General features: G+C 38.8%; 1 protein-coding gene across 2 annotated transcripts in view; it reads right to left on the reverse strand.

Annotated features, from left to right (window-relative positions):
* Positions 1–1,374: 1,374 nt before the first annotated feature.
* Positions 1,375–27,604, reverse strand: part of ADAMTS16 (ADAM metallopeptidase with thrombospondin type 1 motif 16) — a 220,483-nt gene continuing 194,253 nt past the window's right edge. For both annotated transcript variants that reach the window (XM_075828498.1, XM_075828499.1), the window contains 5 exons: positions 15,874–16,075; positions 15,247–15,438; positions 12,852–13,076; positions 10,011–10,155; positions 1,375–2,458 (listed from right to left, as the gene is read on the reverse strand). In XM_075828498.1, the coding sequence (XP_075684613.1) occupies positions 2,343–2,458; positions 10,011–10,155; positions 12,852–13,076; positions 15,247–15,438; positions 15,874–16,075 (880 nt within the window). In that variant the 3' untranslated portion in view covers positions 1,375–2,342. The remainder of the gene's footprint in view (positions 2,459–10,010; positions 10,156–12,851; positions 13,077–15,246; positions 15,439–15,873; positions 16,076–27,604) is intronic.

Here is a 27,604-nt window from a genome sequence, read left to right on the forward strand (position 1 = left end):
TCAACTCGCCGTGTTTGGAGGAAGAGAAATGCTGCCTATGACCCAAAGAACACCATCCCCACTGTCAAGCATGGAGGTGGAAACATTATGTTTTGGGGGTGTTTCTATGCTAAGGGCACAGGACTACTTCACCGCATCAATGGGAGAATGGATGGAGCCATGTACCGTCAAATCCTGAGTGGCAACCTCCTTCCCTCCACCAGGACATTAAAAATGGCTCGTGGCTGGGTCTTCCAGCACGACAATGACCCGAAACATACAGCCAAGGCAACAAAGGAGTGGCTCAAAAAGAAGCACATTAAGGTCATGGAGTGGCCTAGCCAGTATCCAGACCTTAATCCCATCGAAAACGTATGGAGGGAGCTGAAGATCCGAGTTGCCAAGCGACAGCCTCGAAATCTTAATGATTTACAGATGATCTGCAAAGAGGAGTGGGCCAAAATTCTAACATGTGTGCAAACCTCATAATCAACTACAAAAAAATGTCTGACTGCTGTGCTTGCCAACAAGGGTTTTGCCACCAAGTATTAAGTCTTGTTTGCCAAATGGATCAAATACTTATTTCTCTGTGCACAATGCAAATAAATATATATAATTTTGACTATGTGATTTTCTGTTTTTTTTTATTTTTATATATAATCTATCTCCCACTGGTAAAATTAACCTAGCCTAAAAATTCTAGACTGTTCATGACTTTGACAGTGGGCAAACTTACAAAATCAGCAAGGGATCAAATACTTATTTCCTTCACTGTATGTATGAATGCCTCGTGTGTGTGCATATGTATACATGCCTCCTGTGTGTGTATGTATACATGCCTTGTGTGTGTATATGTATACATGCCTTGTGTGTGTATATGTATACATGCCTCGTGTGTGTATATATATGTATACATGCCTCGTGTGTGTGTGTGCTGCACGAATAGTAGCGGTTTTGCAATACAGTTGTGTTTCACCTGTAATACCGTGTGGCCTGATAAACGCATCACAAATTTGCGGCAATTCGCTGTAAGATGTGTGTGATTTTGCCACGCGGCACACTGCCCTGTGCCCTTTGTAAGTCATCACACAAAATTTCCTATAAATGGAGGAAAACATTTGGTGATAGAGTGTAAGCATTTTGGTTGCACAATTACTATATCTGGGTCTGTAGAGCACTGTGCCCCTTCACTGCCATATTGGGGTATACCGCATGGTGCCAACATTCCTTTTAGATAAAGGCACCAGTAATCTGATTGGCCAGGTAGGCAGTATGCACTACTAATTTACCACCATTTTTCAACTTCTGTGGTTTCTAATCAATTCTAATAAAAAATAAAACAATGTCCAGATATTTTCATAAAAAAGTTTATTTAAAAAAAACAAGTTCATAAATATTTAGCAATAAACGTTACACAATGTAACCCTTGCAGGGGTATTCACAACCATGATAAATTTATTGCAATCCTCTCCAGTACATTACAGATTAGTAAGGACTGTAGCACCAAAACTGTAATGCAATCTTTTTCAGCATTGCCATGTGCACATTTTGATTTGATCATAAATACTGATATTTAGTGTAAAAGATTATTATTAAGCTGTGTTATAATGAATTGATGTAGTACCTTTACAGCGACAAGTTACATTTTCTTATTTGTAAGGAACTGAGGAGTTTAATTTTGAATTATGGTAAAGCAGAAAAACAAGCACTTTAAAAAATATTATAATGCAGAAGACTTTGCCAGTCTATTCTAGCACCAATAGAACAAACTGACTAAGCCTGAATGGTGGATATAAAATCTTCCCAGTTCAGTTTTACAGTAGAAGGATGTCTGTAAGTATTGAATGCAGTCAGTTTTACAGTATGATTCGGTTTTACAGCAGGTAATAAAACCAGCAGGGCTGACATTTTCTTAGAAGCATTTGAATCCAGCTGTCGGAAGTGCTCCGTAATGACAGCTTGGGAGGGAACACTGACTGGTACAACACAAATGTTCTCGTCAGCCACAACCTCCGTACAATACAATTGAAGTAAGATGAGCCATAAAATTTGTTCTTACCACTTTCACGCAGCTCTCCCTGCTGAAATTACAGGTTTCCATGTGCTATCCAGCATGAAATGATCAATTACTCAGTCTTTTAGAAGCAAATGATGTGCAGATATTGGAAGCGCTTGTACAGTATTGTATGTTGTAAATATACTGTATTCCGCTCACCCCAATACTTTATTGGTAGAAAATTCTTCACAATATAATCTATCAGACGTCTGAGGATTTAGGCACAATGCTGACAGCACTGGTAGACAGCACCTTTGATAAGTGACACATCTGGGCTCTGTCCAGTATTCTTTACAGTCTTTATATCTTATAAATTTGACTTAGAACAAGATCTGCAGCATTGCTTGCCATAAAATTTGTGACCACATACTCCATGTTGCGGTACCAAATGACACCAGTTATAGTAGTCTTTGCAGAACACATCTGTAAATAAAGCAGAATTTTTTTTAACATTTTTTAAATATAAGTAATATTAGCTACATAATGGATATATTTAAAATTATTATATAGAATAAACGGTGTCTTCAAATTGTCCCATTGGTTGCAAGAACAGGCCTCTTGAAGGTTTTTCCCAGTTCTATAATGGCTTTTACTTTAAAGGAGGTTGTTCCATCCCCTGCTACGTTCTATTAAACAGGGTGGAGAGCCTGCAGCTCCCCCTCTGTCATAGCAGCTGGTCACCGGGGGCTGTCTGTATATATATTTATTGTGGCTGTTTATATATAAATGGGAACTTTTCAATTCAATAGAAAAATAACCTCTTATGCATAGAAAATTAAGTCTTTCAGGGTACGAACACACACAGCGTAAACACTGTGGATTTTCCGCAACAAATTAATTGCGGAAAATCCGCAGCGTATTACAGTAGCAGCAGTGTGGGTGAGATTACAACAAATCTTATCCCCACACTGTGGAAAAATGCAGCTGAAAAAAACACTTGAACAGCAGTAAGTCAATTAATGCTGCAGAATCGCAGCTCTTTTGTTGCAGGTTTTCCCATTACATTCAATGGGGTGCTTAAACCCGCAACAAAGCGATTCCGTCGCAAGTAAGAAAAGACAAAAATAAAGTTATACTTACCCAGAGTTTCCTGCTTCTTCTCCAGTCCAGCCTCCCTGGATGACGTTGCATCCCATGTAACTGCTGCAGCCAATCACAGCGGATGTTAGAGGAGGGAGGGGTAAGTATATGCGATAATTTACACAGTAGAATTTACGCCCGAAAAAATGCACCACAGTGTGGTGCTGGTTTTTGGACTGCATTCCCTGCGATGCTCAGGGCGGATACGCTGCGCAGCTTGACGCAGTGTATCCGCCCTGAATACGCTGTGTTTATTCCTACCCTCAAGGAGGTCGAGCTCAGGGGTGGATTATAATGAGGGCAATCTGGGCATGTGCCCGGGGCACGAGGCTGGAAGGGGGCCCAGTTTGCCCCGGTTCTCCCGTACTGGCTGTCAAAATTACAGCCGGTTCAGAGAAGCGGGGTGAAGCGGGTCCTCTCACCCAATTGTATCTGTGTCCTTAGGATGTGGATACAATTGCTTACTCTAGTTCTGGCGCGACAGGGAACTATCCGTTCCCTTCGTCCCATTCGGCGCTTTACTAATGACACAGCCGGCGCGATGACGTCATCACACCGACTTCGCCGTTACTCTGGATGATGCCATCTGGTCTCTGACCAGTCCTGCATTGTTGGAGGATGGCACGGGAATGGGTACAGATGAGAATGTTTTTTTTTCTGGGCAGCATTGGGGTCAATATCTACAAGGGGCATTGTCTACAGAGAGCATTGTAACTGGCGCTATCTACAGGGGGCATTATCTACAGAGGGCATTGTAATTGGCACTATCTACAGGGGGCATTATCTACAGAGGTCATTGTAACTGACGCTATCTACAAGGTGCATTATCTACAGAGGGAATTTTAATTGGCACTATCTAAAGGGGGCATTTTCTACAGAGGGCATTGTAGCTGGCGCTATCTACAGGGGGGCATTGTAATTGGCACTATCTACAGGGGATATTGTGACTGGCACTATCTACAAGGGGCATTATCTACAGAGGGCATCGTAACTGGCACTATCTACAGGGGGAATTAGCTACAGAGGGCGTTGTAACTTGCACTATCTATAGGGGGCATTGTGTCTAGCGCTGTCTACAGGGGGCATTGTGACTGGAGCTATCTACAGGGGGCATTGTGACTGGTGCCATCTACAAGGGGCATTATCTACAGAGGGCATTGTCACTGGCACTATGTACAGAGGGCATTGTGACAGGCACTATCTACAGGGGGCATTGTGACTGGCACTATTTACAGGGGGCATTGGGACTGGCACTATCTACAGGGGGCATTGTTAGTGTGTATGGTGTTTTACTATATAGTGTTTGACACAATTTAATTCATGGGCACAGTGTATGGTGCAATTATATTCAGGGGTGCAGTGTATAGTACTATTATATTCAGGGGCCCAGTGTATGGTACTATTGTATTCAGGGGCAAAGTGTATAGTACTATTATATTCACGGGCACAGTGTATGATACTGTTATATTTAGAAGCATAGAGTGTGGCCCCATGAGAATTTTAACTTCGTTTATAGGTGTGGAAATGTTGGAAAAGTGAGGAGCCGAAGACATCTGAGCTGCAAACTGCAGAAATGGGCCGTGCCCGGGAGAAGTCATCATAGAGGTCTGGACCGGATGGAGAAGAAAAGAGAAAAAGAGAAAAAGAACGAAAAAGAATCTGAGACATCACCTGTGAGTCAACAATGTAAATGTTTATTCTCCCTGTGACTGATCAGTACTGTAGTCACTGTATGATCTGCAGCGAGATGATGGGGGTATCATTCTTTTTTGTTAAACAGCAACTCCCAGCATATCCTAACCATTGTTCTGGCTATACTGGGAGCGGTCGTTTTATGTTGTACAAACTTATACGGCAGAGGTTAAACTGAATTTGAAATGATCTATTTACTGAACTGTATTTGTTCTGATGCTGTATATATGTACTGAGCTTGGTTTTGGAGCTGTCTATATGTACCGAGCTTGGTTCTGGGACTGTATATATGTACTGAGCTTGATTCTGGGGCTGTAAATATGTACTGAGCTTCTTTCTGGTGTTGTATATATATGTACTGAGCTTCTTTCTGGTGTTGTATATATGTACCGAGCTTTGTTTTGATGCTGTATATATGTACTGAGCTTGTTTCTGGTGTTGTATATATGTACTCAGCTTTGTTCTGATGCTGTATATATGTACTGAGCTTGGTTCTGGAGCTCTATATATGTAGTGGGCTTTGTTGTGGAGCTGTATATATGTACTGAGCTTGGTTCTGGTGCTGTATATATGTTACATAGTTACATAGTTAGCAACCAAGGGATGGGAAGGGAGAAGGGAAAAATTTCTACACATTGACATAGGAGCAAATATTTTTTAGTTGTAGGAAATTACCTAAGCCTATTTTAAAGCCATCTACTGTAGCTAATGTGACCAGTTCCTGAAATAGACTATTCCATAGATTCACAGTTCTCACAGTAAGGAAGGCTCGTCACCTCTGCAGATTGAACTTTTTTTTCTCCAGTGCCCCCTTGTTTTTTGAGGGGGTTTTACATGGAACAGGATTACACCATATTTGTTGTATGTGCCATTCATATATTTATATAAGTTAATCATGTCCCCCCTCTCTTTTCAAGGTTAAATAGGTTTAATTATTTTAATCTTTCCTCATAACTTAGATTCTCCATGACCCTTACTAGCTTCGTTGCTCTTCTTTGTATTTTTTCCAACTCCAGGGCATCCTTTCTATGAACTGGGGCCCAAAACTGAACTGCATATTCTAGATGAGGCCTCACTAATGCTTTGTAAAGTGGTAATATTCTATCTCTGTCCCGCGAGTCCATGCCTCTTTTAATACACGCAATATCTTACTGGCCTTTGAGGCAGCTGATTGACATTGCATGCTGTTATTTAGTTTATGATCTACAAGTACACCCAGATCCTTCTCAACAAGTGACTCCCCCAGTATAGCTCCTCTTAGGACATATGATTCATGCAGATTGTTGGTACCCAGATGCATAACTTTACATTTATCTACATTAAACCTCATTTGCCAAGTGGATGCCCAAACACTTAGTGTGTTCAAATCAGCTTGCAATTTACGAACATCTTCTGAACAATAGCTTGGTGTCAGCTGCAAATATAGAAATAGTGCTATTAATCCCATCCTCTATATCATTAATAAATAAGTTGAATAATAGTGGTCCCAGCACGGAACCCTGGGGTACACCATTGCTGTATATATGTACTGAGCTTGGTTCTGGTGCTGCATATTTATGTATTGAGCTTGGTTCTGGGGCTGAATATATTTACCATATCTTAAGGTAAAAGTAGATGTTAAACTTTGGTACTTTAAATGGTGCCAATAAAAATTACAACTCCTCCCGCAAAAAAATAATCCTTCACACACCACTCCAATGACGTAAAAATGAAAAAGTTATGGCGCCAGGAAGGCAGCGAGTGAAAAATGAAAATAAATAAATAAATGGCTTGGACTTTAAAGGAACAGTGTCATCACAAATTATTTTTTTATATGTTAAAGATGTTAGTGCTTTATTAAAAACGTTTATATTCATTTGTGTGTTTGTGTTTTACTTTTTCTTATTTTTACACTTTTTCTTCCCTATGGGGGCTGCCATTTTTTGTTCCACTTCTGTATGTGTCGATTAACGACACATACAGACATGGAATACGGCAGCCACAGTCCCATAGGGACTGCGAACGGCTCCCGTCCCATTGACTTCAGTGTACGGCGTCTGTGTGGGAACTGCGCATGCGCCGCTCCCACACAGTCCAATTCGAAATTGGCGCCGTCCGGCGCCATTTTCCTGTGGACCGGAAGTCGCGGCCGGACAGTAATATTACTACTTCCGGTCGCGGCTTCCGGATTTGTGCACTTGGACCAGCGGCAGCAAACGGAGCGGACGGGCCGGAGGGAGCCGCGGCGGCAGGAGCAGGTAAGAGATTTCAATGTATGTTCGTGTTTGTGTGTGTTTACTACTGTATGTAAACCTACTACACTGTGTGTTAGCTCAAAAAATGGCGACACACAGTGTAGGAGGTTACACCGTTCAAACCCCTCGTTTATCCCGGCACTAGCCAGGATAAAGGAGGGGGGGATGCTGAGAGCTCACTAGAGCGAGGGCTTTTTACCCAATTTTGCAATGCTGCAATTTTGGGAATAGCTCCATCTAGTGACCAAAAATGGGTAGTATTATAAATTAGAATTAATTTATAATATTTCCTGACTCGTGAAAAAAATAAAAAAAATTTGAACAATGTTTAATCACCCACACACTAAATGTTTAATTTAAAAAAAACAAACATGTTTTTCTGCCAACACATTCCCTTTAAGGGGTTAAACAACAGACACTGGTTCTTTAAGGTTATATTCACGCAAAGCAGACTTTTTTTTCCCCGGAAACCACTAACAATATAAAGCTCCTGACCTCTTTAGTGTCGCAGTATTCTGCTTTCTCTCTTCTATATGGCTCATTCTGCTTTTACAGCAAATTCAAAACCGTGCCATATCTGCGGCCGCCTAAACAGAAATCTGCAAATATATATGGTACAGTATCTTCAGGGTGGCCCAGGCATGAAAAAGTGCCCGGGGCCCATGGTGCCCTTAATCCGCCCCTGTTCTAGCTTATCTTATATGTACACTTATACACATAATGTATGTTGGCCTATAGTCACTTAGTTTCTTCAAAAAAAAAATGAAACCTGATAGACCCATTATAAGACATTGGGATCCATGGTGTCAACAAACCCTTATCACGTCAGTTATGTTTTTTTGTTGTTTTTTTACACACTCTAACATGAACATTTTTGAGATTCATGGGTAATTGATTCAGATAAAGCATGTGATTCTAAAAAGGAAGTACTTTTGGTTCAGTTCCCCTGTTTGGCACCTTGGGGTGCTGTTTAGTCAGTGTAATAGTATCTTGTAGAATAAATCTATTAGGGTTTCATTGTGATGTCTGTATTTTGATAGGTCTGTCATAGTGACATGTTGTCTTTAAATGCACACGTATCTAATGGTAACTACTTCAATAATTGTAACCTTCTGAGTTTATCAAGCCATAATTACATAAAGCCATAGGTGAATTCCTAATAATGAATAACAAGATTCAATATTTTTAATAATGTGATCTAACTATACATAAGAACTCAAAGCATTAGATTACGAACTTTACACGTTTTGTTGTTGATACATGGTATATATATATATATATATATATTTTTTTTTTTTATTAAAGCGGACATGTCACTTCTCCTGACTTTTTTATTTTAGTACATACTTTTTATTCCACATGAAATAACAATTCTGGAACATATTTTCCTAGAACTCTGAATTATGTCATTCCTCTATTATTCCTGCTAGAAATTAATAAATTAAGAACTGGGTGTTGTCATTGGCCTTGTCAAAGGGGGTGTGTCCTGACACAGTCTCATTCTATGAAGGGACACACCCCCAACTGGTAACACCAAGTTGTAAATGTATGCAAACATTTCTGCAAGGAATAACAGAGGACCGACGCAATGTAGAGTTCTAAGAAAATATGCTCCAGAATTGTTATCACGTGGGGAATACAATAATTTACTAAAACAGACATGTCAGAAGAGCTTATAGTTCCTCTTCAAATCATAGTAATAAAATGTGTACCGTATTTTTCGGACTATAAGATGCAGTTTTTAGCAAGAATAAATCTTGCTAAAAAGTCCCTGCGTCTTATAGTCGACAGTCAGGGGGCCCGGATCGCTCCTTACTTAACCCCTTCCCGACCCGAGATGTGCCGACACATCATCGAGCGGGGAGGGGATGATGTATGGAGCGGGCTCACGCGCTGAGCCCGCTCTATACACTGCAGGTGTCAGCTTCTGATACGCTGTACTAACAGCTAGGAACAGTGATGGCACTGTTCCTAGCCGTGTAACTAGTTAAATGCCGCAGTTAATATCGACCGCGGCATTTATAGTGGTTTTCCCATGAAGGACATTTATGACATATCCACAGGATATGTCATAAATATCAGATAGATGCGGGTCGCACCTCTGGGACCCGCATCTATCTCTATAACAGGGCCCCCTAAGCCCCGTTCTATCTTATCCGGCTCCGCTGTCTTCCGGCCACTTCCTGCTTACATGGTCGAGTTACGGAAACAGCGTAACTCGCTGAACTACGCAGTTTCCGTAACTCCCATAGAATTGAATAGTAGTTATGGAAACAGCGTAGATCTAATGATCGCTGGTTCAAGTCCCCTATGGGGAACTAATAAAATGTGTAAAAAAAAAAAAGTTAAAGTTAAAAAACAAAAACCTTTTCCCATTTTTCCCCAAGCACAATGTAAAAATAATTTTAAAAATTGGTATCGCTGCATCTGTAAAAGTCCGAAACTATTACAATATAGCATTATTTGAACCACAGTGAACGGTGTAAAAAAATAAATAAATTTAAAACCCAAGAATCGTTGGTCACCATAGCGCTAAAAAGAATGAAATAAAAAGTGATAAAAAAAATCGGATAAACCAAAAAAATGGTGCTAATAAAAACTACAACTCGTCTCACAAAAACTAAGCCCTCACACCGCTCAAATGATGGCAAAATATAACTTATGACTTTCAGAATGTGGTGAAACTGAACAAATTTTTTTTTTTAACCAATAGTTTTTTCTTTGTAAAAGAAGTAAAATATTAAATTTTTTCCTATATTCTGTTGTCTAAAACCTAGGTGCGTCTTATAGTCAGGTGCGTCTTATAGTCCGAAAAATACAGTATGTTATTTCTTCTTTCGTTTTACATGGTAGTGTACTAGTGACAGGATGTCTTTATTCCTGCATAGTACAACTGATTCTAGTTCAGTAAGTAGACAAATTTAAATAATGGCCAGTGATTTTTATTGTGAAAAATAGTTAACTCTTACCTTGTTTTTCAGGAGGACAAAATTCAGTGTTGCAGGCCTGTAATGATATAGGTTTTTGACTGGCAATGCAACTACTAGAAGGGCGTCCATGACTAAGACACTGTACTGTACGTTCCTGAATCCCTCCTCCACAACTTACTGAGCACTGAAAGAGAACATACACTTCAATTAAACCACTGACTTGCTCATCTGTCAACTCAAGAAATCTCAGCAGTTTTGCCTTTACAGCTATGATGACTAGTTTGCCGCGTGGCGGTAGAAGATTTTAATTACCTACAGCCCTAGAAGCTTACTATTGGGAACAATTTTAGTAATTTGAGGAAATTAAGAAATTGCTGTTTATGTTATTACGCTAAGCAATTACGCAGATTACCCATTATCTCTCTTGTAGCTTGGTCTCTGTAGTAGATATGTTACAGTAGCCATTTTTTAGTAGCTATGGAGTGGTCAGAGTCACCCACATACATATTTCATAGAAATACATACGTCCTGCACTATCCCCCAACCTTTCCTTTCTGCATCTATTCTCAACTCCCTGTTTACCATAATTGATCCATGGAAACCTGGAAGTGAAAAGATAAGATCTTCTTACAAAAAAAAGCACAGTGTTTAAATACAGTGTCCAGAGAGACACCTATTTATCACATTTCATATAAAAAAAACTGGAGTTTTATTTTAAATATGGGAAAGGTGCCATAAAAATCATCTATGTTCAAAATTTACAATAATCCATAAAATAAAATGAATAATAATTTTAATAGCTAAAGAGAAACCGTTAGTAAAGATAAGTAATTTTAATTTATAGACAAATAAAAAGAGGACCAAAAACGGTTAAAAGGTTCGACTCATTACAGAAAACCCATTTAATGTGAGAGCTGAGGTCAGCTGATCACCATAGATCGGCTGATCACTGTAGGTCGGGCTCCCAAGACCCCAGCAAACAACTGATTTTGCCAGGGAAAGTGCAGCTTGTTCCTCCCAGGCCTGACCCACTACTTGTAAGCGAACCCCCGTTTATAACGTCAATTTAACGAAAAGATGGAAAAGTGTTGACAAGATTAGAAGACTCCTTTAAATAATTCTACAAACTATATACTTATTGATAACATTAATATAACAGCAGAATCTGAAATTATAGAACCTTAATTTTCCTTACATGTTGGAAGTATCTAACTAATACATTGAATATATTACACTCGGTTGCAGCTGAAAATACGGTATGTTGCATCCAAAACTATCAAGCAGTTGTGCTTCAATCATGACAAATGACGTGAGCCTTGTCACCACTGCTCATATCTTGTTCTCCTAACAAATGGCCCATATGAAATTACACAGAATATCCATAGAAACAATTTCTGTCCTTAAACACAACACCGAAATCCACAGACAGACAGCTGTTAAACAAGACATTAAGAATCCAGAAAAAAATGTATCATGAGCTCAGAGAAAGTCTATTCCCAAATTATGATTTGCTGTACATATGATCCGGCCATTAGTCACTTTTATGCTGCAAGAGTCAAAAAGAAATCATTACTGAATTTTGGACAACTTGTTCTCTAATTTTGGACAAGGAATCAATATTTTTTGCAGATTTTTTTTAATTGGAAAATTTTATGGATATGCTATTGGTAATACTGCAGCTTAACACAGACATTCATTAAGTATAGTATATGTACTGTGTTACTAATGTTTCTGTGTATATAGTGTTAGTTTTAATTGTCAGCATATTATTGCATATACATGTTAATAGGCGCATTATATTTGTCCTATCTTTGGGTATTGTGTTTTTTAAATATTTTTGTACATTTAAAGAACATTAGAGGCTGTACTCCTATTTCTTTTACACTAGATTACACAAAATACAGACATGTGTATTGTGACTCTGTGCACTCCAGATGCCCCTGACCCCAGCCAATACCAATGTGCTCCAGTCTTTTCAAGGGTCTATGCCTAAGCAATAAGTTCCTTTAGGTTACTGAAGTCTGCAATCGAGTTTTCCTGTTTTATCTAATATTGATTGTATATTTGACCATGTCTTCCTGTCTGCTGCCTGTCCTGATTGTGGCCTGTCCACGGATCATGCATGAACTCCACTTGCCTGGACCCATGCACTGTCTGACTATCATTCCTGCCTGCTGCCTTGGTACCGCATCCTTGTGTCTACTGTCCATCTTTGCACCAGCTATAACTACCAAACTCTGCCTGCCTCAACCCGTGCACGGTCTAACTACAATTCCTAAATGCTGCCTCGGTGCTGCATCCTGGTGTCTACTGTCCATCTCCGCACTAGCGATTGCTAACAGAGACTATTTCAAGGGTAGAAAACTGAGGATTCCCTATGGGAAAGTTTATACCTCATTGCAGGTTTAGGGTTGAAGACTGGTCAATTCCTTAAACTCCACTCCCTGGTTTAACCCTAAGCCAAATCAGTAGTGTATACTGTCCATCTACGCACTAGCGTATGCTAACAGAGACTATTTCAATGGTAGCAACCTAGGGATACCCTATGGCAAAGTTTATACCTCATTGCAGTTTTAGGGTTGAAGAATGGTCAATTCCTTAAACTACACTCCCTGGTTTAGCCCTAAGCCAAATCAGTGGGTCAACTGATCTAGTAGGCCGTGTTACACAAGCAAGTTGGCTTTATGAGAAAATCTTGTATTTTGGGATATTCAGAGGTAATCATTTATTTTGATCAGGATACAAATATATATTACACCATTTCAAGCATAAAATTATTCAATTATTTCAAACTGGGCAAACAAATTGTCCACGAATGGACAGTTTTTCATAAACATAATGTGCCAGCTAGTGTAAGGGTCATGCAGCATAATACATTACCTGAGACCATGGAGAAGAGTACCAGGCTCCTCGAGGATGAATAATCACAGGCTGAAATGGGTATCTTGGACATTCAGGCTGTTGACAGACTTTTTCAAGCTCTATGTTTGGCTTCTCCAGGTGTGAGCATTTTTTGGGAGCTAGATCTCTAGATTTTCCTGAGACATGTTTTTCTATACACTGTAATGTTCTTTTCTGAAAGCTTATCCCACATGTAACAGAGCACTAAAAAAAAAAAGAATATTTACAATGTGTCATATTCACAAAAATCTATAAGCAATAGAAGTAGGTACAGAATACTTAAATGGGTATTTTCATCTGAAGAATTTATGGCATATTCACAAATCGTCCCCTAACCACCATTTGGTGTTGAAAATGTCCTCCGCAAGCCTCTTGTTGCACAGTCCCTCTCTCCTGCTGTGTGATCGTTGTCTCATTAGAGTACACTACATTGTGGCACATAATGTAGTACACACACTCTATCTCCCTCCCGTGAGATCCTTCTCTCCTACATTGAGGCTGCCCACTTCTTTCTGCCAACTTTGCCTACTTTTGGTTGTAATGTCTCAGTCCTTCCTTTCTTTCCTGCTGCTGACTCCACAGTCACTGCAGACTGCGGTATGACATCTCAGGGAAGATGCTTGAGAAAATCCCCATTGTGAGGGCTTAAATGTCACTGCATGGATGAATCAAAAACTCGTCTTCATCAATAACAACAGAGTGTGGTCTCAATCTTTAGTATACTAAGAGAGGATGCAGCTGCAGGATCAATCACTGGAGAGAACATTCTGTGTGTTGGGGAGCCTAGGCCATGTTAGCCGGTAGCAGAAAATTTCCGTTGCGCATATGGGGACAAATCTTCAATTAACCTGTTTCAAAATCCTTAAGTAATACCTTTTGCTCTGAATTGCACTTTGCAAAGGGTGAAATCCAGAGGTGCTTTATAGGTGCACATTACAGATTTGTAAAACACCATTTACTTGTAATGTAACTCATTTTGTTGCAAACTTTTGGTGTGTTAGTCTACTTATAGTCTTCCCTGTAGTCAGGTTCTGTTTCAGACTGTAGTCTACTAGTTTACCACAAGATAAAAAAAAGTAGTACGAAATAGACCCAGGAGTAAAACAGGTCTAAGTAGGTTTCCAAAATGGGATACTTTCTGAGCACATTATGAACTAAACCTACATACAGTATAGAATACCTATAAATAGGGAGGGAAAGTATGGAGCAGGCTCATGGGCTTAACCTGCACCCTAAATTGAGTGTGTGTCGGCTATATGTTACAGCCAAAACTTCACTGCAACGAGCGGCATCCCGCTCGTTGAACCCCTTAATGCCGCGGTCACTAGCGACTGCGGCATCTAAGCCGTCACATCGCCCCTCCACCGCAACGCAATCGCGGAGAGCAGATGGTTGTCCTGGCAGCCCGGGGCCTAATGAAGGCCCCCAGTTCTGCCATCTTTGTTTTCCTATTAGCCCTGCCAAAGCCGGGGCTTATTAGGAGCTTGTAAAAGCCACGACATACTGCAATACATTAGTATTTCAGTATATCGTCCAAGCGATCCAAAGATGGCTGGCTCAAGTCGTCTAGGGGGACTAATAGAAAAAGTAAAAAACAGTTGAATAAAGTTGTTTTATTTATATATATATATATATATATATATATATATATATATATATATATATTATTGAAAACTTTTCCCATTTTTAAATAACTGGTATAGCCGCATCTGTAAAGGTCCAATATATTACAATATAATATCTTTTGACCTGCATGGTGAACACAGTTAAAAAAACCCACTATTTTGGTCACCTCATCTCCAACGAAAAATAGAATAAAAAGTAATAAAAAAGTCGACTGTACCAATAAAAAAAACTACAGCTTGTCCTGCAAACAACAAGCCCTTATATGGCTATATCGACGGAAAAATACAATAGTTATGGCTTTTGGAAGGTGGGGAGGAAAAAATTAAAATGAAAAACTGGCTGCAGAGGTAAGGGGTTAAAGTATGGCTAATTATCCTTCCCATCTGAGGTCCCTGAGATCTGCTTGAAGGGACTTTCTCTGAGATATTGATATCTACACTAGTTGCCTATGTGTGAGAAATAGATGCTATATTTTTCATGAAACTCATATCTAAATTTAGACCTGTTTTCATTATGTCAATACACTCAGCTGTTTCTATTCTCTTTGATCTTGTTAGCGTTGAATTTCTCTTTGCAATAATCCTACAGACTGGAGGCTCCTTAGCTCGGGTCAATATCAGAAGTATATTCTCTAATTCTACAGGATGTCCCTTTGTTCCTCTTCATCTATCGACACTTCACACGCCACATGGAATCTGAGTGTAAGATGAACATACCCTTATAAATGACATTAACAACATAGATTTACCTTTGACCAGCTGGTCACCAACCATTGCAGCTCCTTGGATTTGCAGCGTTTAACAAGACAGCTCTCTTGAGTTTTAGGCTTGAACTCTGATGTGCAAGATGAGTCATGAAGAATATGGGCTCGGAGGGAAGGGTTAGTACTCTTGCAAACCACTGATCGTTTTCGCCAGCCTTTGCCACAGGTTCGGGAACACTAAAAACATGTAGTAACTATACGTCAATTGTTATTATGATCATTTGTAGTCCATATTTATAGTGCAGAGAAAAAAAGACAGGAAAAGTCATAACAAAAGAGCAAAAGGTACACGAGCACGTCCTGTGCCTGTTTTCTGCCCTGTACATAATACAGGATAGGATCCAAGCCTTGGCTCTAACTATACGCTCCGGGCACAGAGCCATAATTTGTACATGTAAAACTGTCCCTTTCTGTATTTTCAACTGGGCAAGGATTGAGGCGCTGCAAAGCATAGATAATAGAGGGACATTTCTATATATCTGTATTTTTCTTCACTCAATAAAAAAAATACAAGCAAATATAATCAGAATGAAATGGAAGAAATCCAAAACTCGATAGGAACAGGAAAAAAAGTTAACATATATGCTTATTTTGGAAAACCATTATCATTACCTCTGACCAAGATCCAATACTCCACGCTGGTGGACAGCTTTGTGTGTTACATGTTTGCCGGTGGGTAGGTGGTGTTGTGGAACACAGTTTATTTGCAACGATTTCCATTTTGTAGTTTGCCTTCTGCTTACAGTGAATTTGTCTAAACTGTTCACCAGTCCCGCATGTCTGACTGCATGTAGTCCAATTTCCCACAGACCAACTGGAATAACAAATTTAAAGAATTTTCGACCTTGACTAGTACCGAGGCATTTACATATTCTTTATGAAAAACCTATCTACAGTAGCTGTTTTTTCAAGCCCATTGTCAACTAGTCCCAATGTTACAAATATCACCTAAATATGCCTTATAATGAGGAAAGATATATTTAGATTTTCCTTAATAATCCTTATATTAAACTAAGTTGATGTGGAAAGTAATCTCTAGTGCTTAAACCTATTTTGTTTAACCTATCCATTGACTGAAAAACATATACTAAGGCCTCCTGCACACGGTCGTAGCCATAATCCTGGTCCGTGATTACGACTACCAGTTGTCCGCATTTGCGGGCCGTGCTCCCATTATAAAGTATGGGAGCATTGTCCATAAAATAAAAAAATAGGACATGTCCTATTTTTTTTGGAAGCTTTCTACGGCCTGAACACCTTTCCGTAAATATACGGGAAGGTGTTAGTTGGCCATAGAAATTAATGTGTCCGTAATTACGAATGAAATCTACGGTCCTGCACATGGGGCCTAAGAGTCTGCAGTATGCAAGAATGCAAGTGTGGATAAGAAAAAATAGGTAAGACAATAGTAGATAGTGAGTTATGGATTATGAACAGTCTAAACTATATTTTTGTACTAAAAATGGATAGTATACAATGTCCAAGTTGAAGGCGGAAATCCAAAATTTATTTATTGCCTTAAAGGGACTTTTCCATCATGGAGATTTATTGCTTAACTTGTGGATATGGCAAAAATAAATGATAGTTGGGGGTTCTGCTTCTGTGACCCCCAGCCATGAGGTGGCTGCCAGCACTTTTCATAACTCCCACAGTCTTAGGGAGGGTCACAGTGATATGTAGCCACCTCTGCATCCAATCTGTGCCTTGCTGTGACAGCTAACTGGTGGAATAAGGGCCCCCGTTCAAATGATAAGTGAATCAGTTGATTAACATTATGAGGATTATTATTATTATTATTATTATTATTATTATTAAAGAACATTCATTGTTATATGAGCAATGTGACCAGGCATTAAAATATGTAGACAGCAGAAATGTTATGGTATTACAATAATACATTATTTAGTATATTTCTTTCAATTCATTAGTTCAGCTCTTATTATCTGCTGAATTTAAACTGATATAGGCCGGTCTCCCAAGGGTCGGATACACTGCGTAAAAACTACGCAGGATATCCGATCTGGAACCGGCAGCACATTCCGTCCGTAAAACCAAACCACGTTGTGGTGCGGTCTTTCGGGCAGAATTTCCGCTGCGGAAAGCAGCGCTGAAAAAAACCCCAAAACTTTTAGACTCACCTCCTCCCTCTCTTCTGTGCGTAGTGCGGCCTCCTAAAGTAACGTTGCAGGCCATGTGACACTGCAGCCTGTAATTGGCTGTAGCGGTCACATGGGATGAAACGTCTTCCCAGGAGCCCGGACTGCAGGACGAAGCAGGGAGCTCTGGGTAAGTATGATTTTTTTTTATTTCTGAAATTCCTGAAATGTCACAACACATGGCCTTCTGTTGCGGGTTTTGGATCCCCATTGAATTTAATGGGAAAAACCAACAACTGAAAATCAACGAAAACGTAGCATAAATTGATAAGCTGCGGATTTAAATTCCACATCACAGGTCAATTTATTAATGTTTATGCTGTGTTTTTTTTCCGCAGCATGGGCATCAGATTTTCTGAATCTCATTCACGTTTCTGCTACTGTAAAATACTGCGGAATTTCCGCACAGAATTCCGTTGCGTACATTCTGCATCGTTTACACTACATGGGAGGCCAACCATAAAGTTCAGGTGTAGTATTTACAGGTGAAGTATTAAAATATATGACTAAACTTAGCAATAGATATACTCTAACTTTCGAAAATACTCACAATAATACTTTATGATACATATTATATCAGTTTTTGCTATATCCATACGGAGGTAAAATACATCAAATATCTAGAGACGAGCTAAAGGGATTTAATGGGTTTTGTTTGGAGGATTCTACATAAAAAGTTGTTCACAGGGTGTCCTTCTGTTGGGGTATCCAGCAATCAGCTGTATTCTGTGTGTAAAATTTGGCAAAATTGTTCTATTTCCCACAGGGAAAATGAATGATTACATAGGTGTCAATGAAATCAATGGGCTGACCATGTAATGTATGGACATCTCAGGTCTTTAGAGCAATAAACGCTCCGTGTAACTGTTCTCCACCCTGACTGATTGATGAAGGTCCTGAGCAGGATACCCCCTTTATTAACTCTTTAATGAATTCGGAATTCTTTAAAAGGTTATTCTAAAGGAGACAATATATACAATACAACAACAATAATAATAATAATAATAATAATAATGATAATAAAAACCAAAAACATGTTATGATGCAGGTCAGTTTTCAGCCAACAATTAGTTTGCTCACAGTTGGAGACATCTTTATTAGGCTTCGTTCACATCTGCGCCATGGCTCTGTTCCGACGGAACGTCTGAGCTTTCCGTCGGAATGGAGCCCTGACTGACACAAACGGAAACCATAGGTTTCCGTTTCCATCACCATTGATTTCAATGGTGACGGATCCGGTGCTAATAGTTTCCGTTTATCTCAGTTGTGCACCGGACCCGTAGTTTTGACGGAATCAATAGCGTAGTCAACTGAAATCAATGGTGATGGAAACGGAAGACTATGGTTTCCGTTTGTGTCAGTCAGGGCTCCATTCCGACGGAAAGCTCTGACGTTTCGTCGGAACGGAGCCCTGGCACAGATGTGAACGAAGCCTTATATGAAAATCTGGGAATTAGCAATGGGTTTATGATACATAAAACATGTTGTCATTATTATTCAAAAAGTAAGTGGAGAACACAACTAAGATGTCATATTCCAGATGTGAAAGGGAATCCCTATGTGGGCTCTTTTTTCTATAAACATCTCTTTTTTGCACAAGTTTGGCACCCACGGTACCATTGTCCAGTAAAGATAAATAGGACATTATCATTTATTACATTTATGTTATCAAATATAAATTATAAAAATCTAGTAAACATGACATCATTTATTTAATGCAGACGGTTACAAATGATCAGTGAGATAGTTTTAATATAATGACTCAGCATAAAATATTTTTATTTTTAATTCCGTGGGGGAATTGCTGTGGAATTCTGCTGCGGACAGTCCGAAGTGGAAATCCACAACAGACTTTTCTACCATTTCTTTCTCTGGCTTTTTAGGTAACTTAGTTCAGACGTTGCAGAAAAAGCCGTTGTCGAAAGTAGGCTGCGATGCAGAATTTTCATTCCGCAATATGCATGGTTGCCAGTGGAGAAGCAGAGGATTTTCACTGTGGATTTCAGCCTTTACAATGCAAAATCAAAATCACATAAATATGCAAATTTTGCTGCGTCTCAACATGCCTTTAAATTGCCCCCAATTGTCATCATGTGTGAAGTGTTAATATTTTATTCAGCCATTTCTGGGGGATTGTTCCTATGCAGGTAATAAACAAAGTAGAATAATGACATTTCTAATTATAAATAAAAATAGTTTCAAGGAGAGACGTGTGGAGTATCTTCAGCTACATGCCTTCTGTTCCATACTGACATATTGTAATGGTCTGATATTTTGCAACAAGAAGTAAAGCATCTGTATTTGGGGGCCTCTATTTGAATGTTAAAAGTACTTAAAGCATAATTTCTACAAGAAAAAAACCCCAAAAAAACCATAAATGCCATAGAACACATTAGCAATGCATGTTGTGTGGGTTGTGTACCTTTCTGACCCATTTTTCTGCTCCTTTTGCCTTTCCCATGCGCATTTTGCTCCATTCCAAATCATGAGTGCAGTATGGCAGATGGGGCGAGGTCACTCTTCTGCGTCTGCAGTACTGGCACCGTTGCCCTCACTGCCCATAATCCATTGTGGCTGCCTCAGAAACCTAAGCCATTGCAGATAATGTCAGCGAAAAGAGTGGCGCTAACTGGAAATTGACGAAGTACTGTCTGTACGAGCAGAAAGCACTTTGGAAGAGCTGACATGATCAAATGTCTCTTCACTGAAAGTCATTTTTATAGGAACGGACTGGAGATTATTTGTTTACCAGGGAAATGCACATGGCAACAGGGAAAACAAAAGAGAAATAAAGTGGGTAATGAGGCAGAACTTGTTAATATATTAAATTTATGAAGTGATCAATCCACACATGTGACCCTTTTAGCCACCACGTCGAGTGCTTGGCTATTTTTTTTTAGCTTTGCTCCATTAGAGTACAACTCTGATGGGTAGTCTGTAGCTTAGCTGCATGGTAGTCTAAAACACACCTCCCATCTCCACAGTGACTCAGGCAGCTGTTCCATTTCTACCTCATGCTTTACACTGCAGTACTGTTTGTTCCGATTGACTGTTGTTTATACTCACCAGAAAGTAATGGCATGTTGAGATGAATTCCTTTACAAGGACAGAATGATTATAACCTACAAGCAGCTAAACCACCAGTGAGAGAAAGACGACTTTCAAGTAATTTACATAATGAGCTTGACATTCCACTTCCACATATACTAAAATTTAAGCAATTTAATTAGAAAGGTCGTTTAGTTCAGAAAACCGATTTTCATATACCCTATAAGGGAATTCTGAGTTAATAAAGGGGGTTCCCTGTTCAGGATCTTCATCTCTTGGCCAAAGTGGAGAACAGTAATAAAGAGCGTCTCTCGCTCTGGAGGACCTGTCCAGTCTTACATTACATGGGACAACCCATTGATATAAATGGTTGTTGTGTAATGCTCTATTTAGCCCGTGATGGCGCTGCAGGGAAATTTAACACTTACTAAAAGGTTTTCCTACAGATTACAGCCGATCGATGGGTTTCCAGTATGGGGATTCTTTGTGATCTGCTTACTTTTAAGTGATCCTGCTAAGTAGAAGCTGTCTAAAATGGAGAAGTCCTTTAAATATCAAGTATTTTCTGAAAACCAGATAAGTGCTACTTTCGTAGTGCACTATTATATCATGGGCCTATAGATTCTTGTTAAAGTGATTCGGTCATCACTTTATAAAGTGCATCTATATAAATTATAATTGCATCTTTTGCATCACTTTCTTAAAGTATATTATAGGGGCTCTATATTAAAGGGGTAATCAGCCACTTAACTAAACTGGAAAACATCAGTCTGAGATATACATTCTGGCATTGTGACTACCAGACAATGCCAGAATATACATCCCAGACTGATGTTTGCCAGTTTAGTTAAATGGATATCACCATTTTGACTATATTAAAGTCTGGGACAGGTAAATTTTGCCCTGCACAAAATTGCTCATGGTTGCTATACTTGTGAGCATCCAATGCAGTGGGAGACAAACCATTATCCTACTAAAGAAGCACTAAGAACTGAGAATTTTACTGCTTCTATTGAGCTGATATATTAAGCAATGAAGTCTCTCATGTAATGGGACATTTGGACTACATCCAAGAGTGTACTGGGTGCAGAAAGAAACTTGTTCAAATTTTGTCCCTCCTTTTTGGATAAATTACCAATTTGGGCTAAAATAAATTGCATGAAAAAACTGCGTTAAAATGTAATGTATGAGCACAGCTCTAATGATGTGACCAATTTCATCCATAATACAGCCACATATACTACCAAAGGGTCCTAAGTTTGGTTTTAGCTGAAACCTGGGGGTCCTTGTGTTGTAGGCCAAGTTCACACCATGTTTTTACATCCTGCAAAAAAGGTACTATTTTATTGTTGGGCAAATTTACCATTAAAACAGGAAGCAACAGGAGACAAACAAGCTTCTTTTTCTTGACCTGTTTATGAACAGGATCCAGTCGGATCCTGTTTTTGTACAATAGAAGTCAATGGAAACAAGATGCATTCTATTGCATACTGTTTTAAATAGATATTTTTAAATAAATTTAATAAGAATCAATAGGATTCAAAAACGTGGTGCAAACAGAGCAACATTGCAATGATTAGCACACCGGAACGCATGGAGAAACAATAAGGTTCTGTTCCCACCATGTTTTTTGCATCCTATTGAAAGGCCCTGTTTTTTTTAAAGATGAATAAAAAAAGGTACCTTTAAACCTATCCAAGCGCATCCTGTTGCCATTAATGTCAATTGTTAGAAAACAGGATAATAAAACATGTTGTTAGTATTATTTAAAATATAAGTAGAGAACAAAACAAGGATCAGGATCTGTCTGGATCCTGCTTTTGAACAGGACGTAAAAAAGTATCCTCCATTATTTTTGTTTTCTGTTTCAAACAGAACAACTGCCAAGCTAAATCTGCGCTTCAAAAGCCAAATGGCTCTCCCTCTCTACTGAGCCCTATAGTGTGTCCAAACAGCAGTTTACATCCACATATATGGCATCTCCATACTCGGGAGAACCAGATTAGCAGTTTACGCGGTGTGTGTCTTCCGTGGCACAAACTGGGCACAACATATTGTGCACTAAAATCTGTGGAAAATTGCAATTTTCACTTTGCGCCATCCGCTGCGCATTAATTATTAATGAAAAAACACCTGTCGGGGCAAAATGCTCACTACACCCCTTAAAATGCCATAAGGGGTGTAGTATCCAAAATAGGGGTCACTACTTGGGGGTTTGTTTTACTATTTGACCTCAGAGCCCTGCAATTGTGGGCCAATGCTGTGAAAATCACCAAAATAGACCTCAAATGCGCATGTTGCAAACAGCAGTTTATGACCACATGTGGGGTATTTCCGTACTTTGGAGAAATTGCTTTACAAATGTTGGGGTGCTTTTTCTCCTTTATCCCATGTGAAAGTGAAAAAATTCATATTTTCGGCCTAATTCCAATAAATTCTGCAAAAGACCAGTGGGGTCTAAATGCTAAAGGTTTATTAAATGTTCTAAATGCTGTTTTGAATACTTTGAGGGGTTCAGTATCTAAAATGGGGTGATTTATAGGGGTTTGCATTGTATGGGCCCCTGAAAACCACTTCACAACTGAACTCGTCCCTGGAAAAATAGCCATTTGAAATTTTCTTGAAAATTTGAGGAATTTCTGCTACAGTTCTAAGCCTTGTAACATCCTAGAAAAATATAAGGATATTCAAAAAACTATGCCAATCTAAAGTAGACGTATAGGAAATGTTAATTTACATTCTTTTTGTGTGGTATAACTATCTGTCTTACAAGCAGGTACATTAAAATTGAGAAAAATGCAAATGTTTGCAATTTTCGGTGTTTTTCACAATAAAATACTGAATGTGTCAAGCAAATTTTACCACTAACTTAAAGTACAATGTGTCATGAGAAAACAGTCTCAGAATCGCTTGGATAGGTGAAAGCATTCCAAAGTTATTACCGCATAAAGTGACACATGTCAGATTTGAAAAATGGGGCTGCGTCCTGAACGTGCCAACTAGTCCACGTCCTTAAGGGGTTAAAGATCTTCTCATTATCAGCTACTAAAAAGGCTGATGCTTAGTTCTGTGGGTATAAATGATGAGGTGTTGACATTATGATACATCCACTGTTTTTATTTATTGTTTCATGTTGCCTAGTAGACCTTACTAAAGAAACTACCTTTGACTAAAGGCAATGGGATTTCATTGTCAACTGTGGGATTTTTTTCCATGTGTGGATGACTCATATATTGCTATTGTTGATGGGAATGGAGACTCTGACTCCATAAAATAGGGTCTATAAGGTCATCGGAGTTATGGGGAAGACACGTATTGCACACCTGTTGCTCCCTAAACAAAAGAAAAAGAGACTGCAAGTTTTAGCGATTATGCGGTCTCAACACTGTGGAAGAAAAAAAGTCATTGATATTATATGTTTGCAAAGTGCTGTATATTAGTTACAAGTGGGGCAGCTGCCAGGTTTTCTACTACTGCTATAAATCAAACATATCTGTTTTTGTACAACATTGGCTAGGAGACCTGGAAATTACTGCTTGTACATGCTTGGGTGAAATGATTCCGCAAAGTATTTTTTCCTTATGTTGTAATAAGAAAGAAGTGAATGTTAAATCACAGAGATTTATACTATTAGACCAGTTGTTGCTATCCAATAGTTTATATGCAAAAAACACAATATGCTGTTTTAGGAAATATTGTTAACTGTTGCATGGTCTGAAATAATTTAGTGGAGAAAATTATTACAAATTATTCCATCCATAAACTGGGAAGAACCAATCTTGTAATATAACAACAACTTCAATATTTTACGGTTTTAATAACAAGTTCATTATTATGTCATGTCATTAACCCCTTGCTACCACAGCTAGTTTTGACCTTCCTGATAGAGCTTCATTTTCAAATCTGACATGTTTCACTGTATGTGATAATAACTTTGGAATGCTTTTACTTATCCAAGTGTTTCTGAATTTTTTTTGTTGTGACACATTGTACTTTATGCTAGTGGTAAAATTTGGTCGATACATTTAGTGTTTACTTGTGAAAAACACCAACATTTTTTGAAAATCTGGAAAAATGTGCATTTTTCTAAATTTGAATTTATTTGCTTGTAAGATAAGCAACAAAATAGTTACTAATTACCATTTCCTATATGTCTGGCATCATTTTTTGAACAACATTTTATTTTTCTAGGACATTAGAATGCTTATAACTTTAGCAGCAATTTTTTAAAATTTTCAAGAACATTACAAAAACCTACAAATAGTTTAGGGACCAATTCAGTCCTGATGTGGCTTTGAGGGGTCTATATGTCAGAAACCCTCTGTAAATCATCCCATGTTTAAAACTGCAACCCCTCAAAGTATTTAAAACAGCATTTTGGAAGTTTCTTAACCCTATGCATTTCACATGAATAAAAGCAAAGTGTAGGTGAAGTTTGAAAATTTCACTTTTGTTTGTAGATATTCATTTTAATCCTTTTTTTCTGTAACACAGCAGGTGTTAACAGTGACCCAAAACGTAATATTTATTACCCTGATTCTGCAGTTTTCAGAAATATCCCATATCTGGCTCTAGTGTGCTACTTGACTGAAACACAAGCCTCAGAAATGAAGGAGCACTTTGTGTATTTTGGGGCCTTCTTTTTATTAGGATGTTATCTAGGCAGTACTATAGGTTTGCAGAGTTTTTGAGGTGTCAAAACATAAGAAAAAACCCTAAAAGAACCGATTTTGGAAACTGCACCCCCAAAAAAATAAAATCTATGGGTGCAGTGAGCATTTTGACCACACAGATTTTTTATTATAGTTAGGCAGTAAAAATGAAAAACAAATTAAAAAAATTCCAACAAGATATAGTTTTTGCTAAAATTTAGTAATTTCCACAAGGCATAAAAGAGAAAAAGCCCCCCACAATTTATAAAACAATTTCTCACAAGTACGGAAATACCCCAAATAAACTGATGATAATAATAATAATAATAATTAAAAAAAAAAAGCCAATGGACTGTCTTTGTGAATGACAAATTTGCAAGGTCCTCCAGAGCAAGAGATGCTCTTTCTGCTCTGGCTAACAAACAATGATCTTGAACAGGGGACTCCAACTACAGTGCATTCGGAAAGTCTTTAGACCCTTTCACTTTTTTCACATTTTGTTATGTTGGGACCTTGTGCTAAAATAAAAAAAATTCACGTTTTTTCCTCATCATTTTGCACTCAATACCTCATAATGACAAGTGAAAACAGAATTTTAGAATTTTTTGCAAATTTATTAAAAATGAAAAACTCGCATTTCACATGGACATAATTATTCCGACCCTTTGCTGTGACACCTGAAATTTAGCTCTGGGGGCCTCCCATTTCTCTAGATCATCTTTGAAATGTTTGTATACCTTGATTGGAGTCCACCTGTGGTAAATTCATTTCATTGGACATGATATGCAAACAGACACCCCTGTCTATATAAGGACTCACAGATGACAATGCATATCAGGGCAAAAAGCAAGTTATGACGGGGAAAGAACTGCCTGTAGATCTCAGAGACAGGATTGTGTAGAGGCACAGATCTGTAGAAGGGTACAAAAAAAATTCTGCTGCACTGAAAGTTCCCAAGTGGCCTTCATAATTCTTATATTGAAGAAGTTTGGAGCAACCTTGACTCTTCCTAGAGCTGGCCGCCCCACCAAACTATGTAATCTGGGAGAAGGGCCTTGGTAAGAGAGGTGACCAAGAACCCAATGGTCATTCTGGCTGAGCTCCAAAGATCCTGTGTGCAGATGGGAGAAACTTCCAGAAGGTCAACTATCACTGCAGCACAACACCAATCTGGGCTCTATGGCAGAGTGGTTAGAAAGATGTCTCTACTCAGTAAAAGACACATGAAAGCCCATCTGGAGTTTGCAAAAAAACAGCACCTAAAGGACTCTCAGAATCTTTGGTCTGATGAAACCAAGATTGAACTCTGTGGCCTCAATTCTAAGCGTCATGTCTGGAAGAAACCAGGCTCTGCTCATCACCTGCCCAATACCATCCCTACAGTGAAGCATGGTGATGGCAGCATCATGCTGCGGGAGTGTTTTTCAGCAGCTGGGACAGGGAGACTAGTCAGGGTGGAGGGAAAAAGGAATGGAACAAAGTACAGAGATATTCTTAATGAAAACCTGGTCCAGAGTGCTCTGGACCTCAGACTGGGCTGAAGGTTCACCTTCCAACATGACAATGACCCTAAGCACAAACCAAGACAACACAGGAGTGGCTTAGGGACAAATCTGTGAATGTCTGAGTGGCCCAGCCAGAGCCCTGACTTGAACCCAATCGAACATCTCTGGAGAGACCTGAAAATGGCTGTCCACCGACGGTCCCCATTCAACCTGACAGAGCTTGACAGGATCTGCAGATAAGAATGTCAGAAAATCCTCAAATCCAGGTGTGCAAACCTTGTGGCATCATACCCAAGAAGATTGGACGCTGTTATCGCTATCAAAGGTGCTGCAGCTAAGTACTGAGTAAAGGGTCTGAATACTTTTGTCAATTCAAAATTTTAGTTTTTCCAGTTATATAAATGAGCAAATATTACTAACATTCTGTTTTCACTTTGTCATTTTGGGGAAATGAGGGCAGAATGATGGGGAAATACTTGCATTTTTATTTTATTTTAGCACAAGGCCTCAACATAACAAAATGTGAAAATATTGAAAGGGTCTGAAGACTTTCCGAATGCATTGTATTAACTCATAATACCCTAATAGGGTATTTGAAAATGTTTTCTAAACCAGATTATTCCTTCAACCAATCGGTTAGAGAGATTTTCTATTGTTGCACCCAAACTGGAAGTTTTGCATCAGATTAATAATAAAACGAAGTGCTCTCTGTTCCAATAATAAACTAGTTTTCAATTTTACGGGATATATATGAGTCACAATATATATGGTCTTACCACACACTTGTTATTAGGATGGAAGTATTCTATACAGTAACCAACAGAACAGATTAGGATCTACAAATAATCCACACAGGTAAATTGTGGCTTTTTTGTGATATTTCAGTTTTATCACCAGAGCTCAAAAGAGCTCTTCCAATTTTCTAGTTTTTGAATCTCTGAGGAATCTTGAATAAAACACTGGCGTTATCCTTGAACATACT

The sequence above is a fragment of the Rhinoderma darwinii genome, chromosome 5 (assembly GCF_050947455.1).
Source record: "Rhinoderma darwinii isolate aRhiDar2 chromosome 5, aRhiDar2.hap1, whole genome shotgun sequence".
Taxonomy (NCBI): Eukaryota; Metazoa; Chordata; class Amphibia; order Anura; family Rhinodermatidae; genus Rhinoderma; species Rhinoderma darwinii.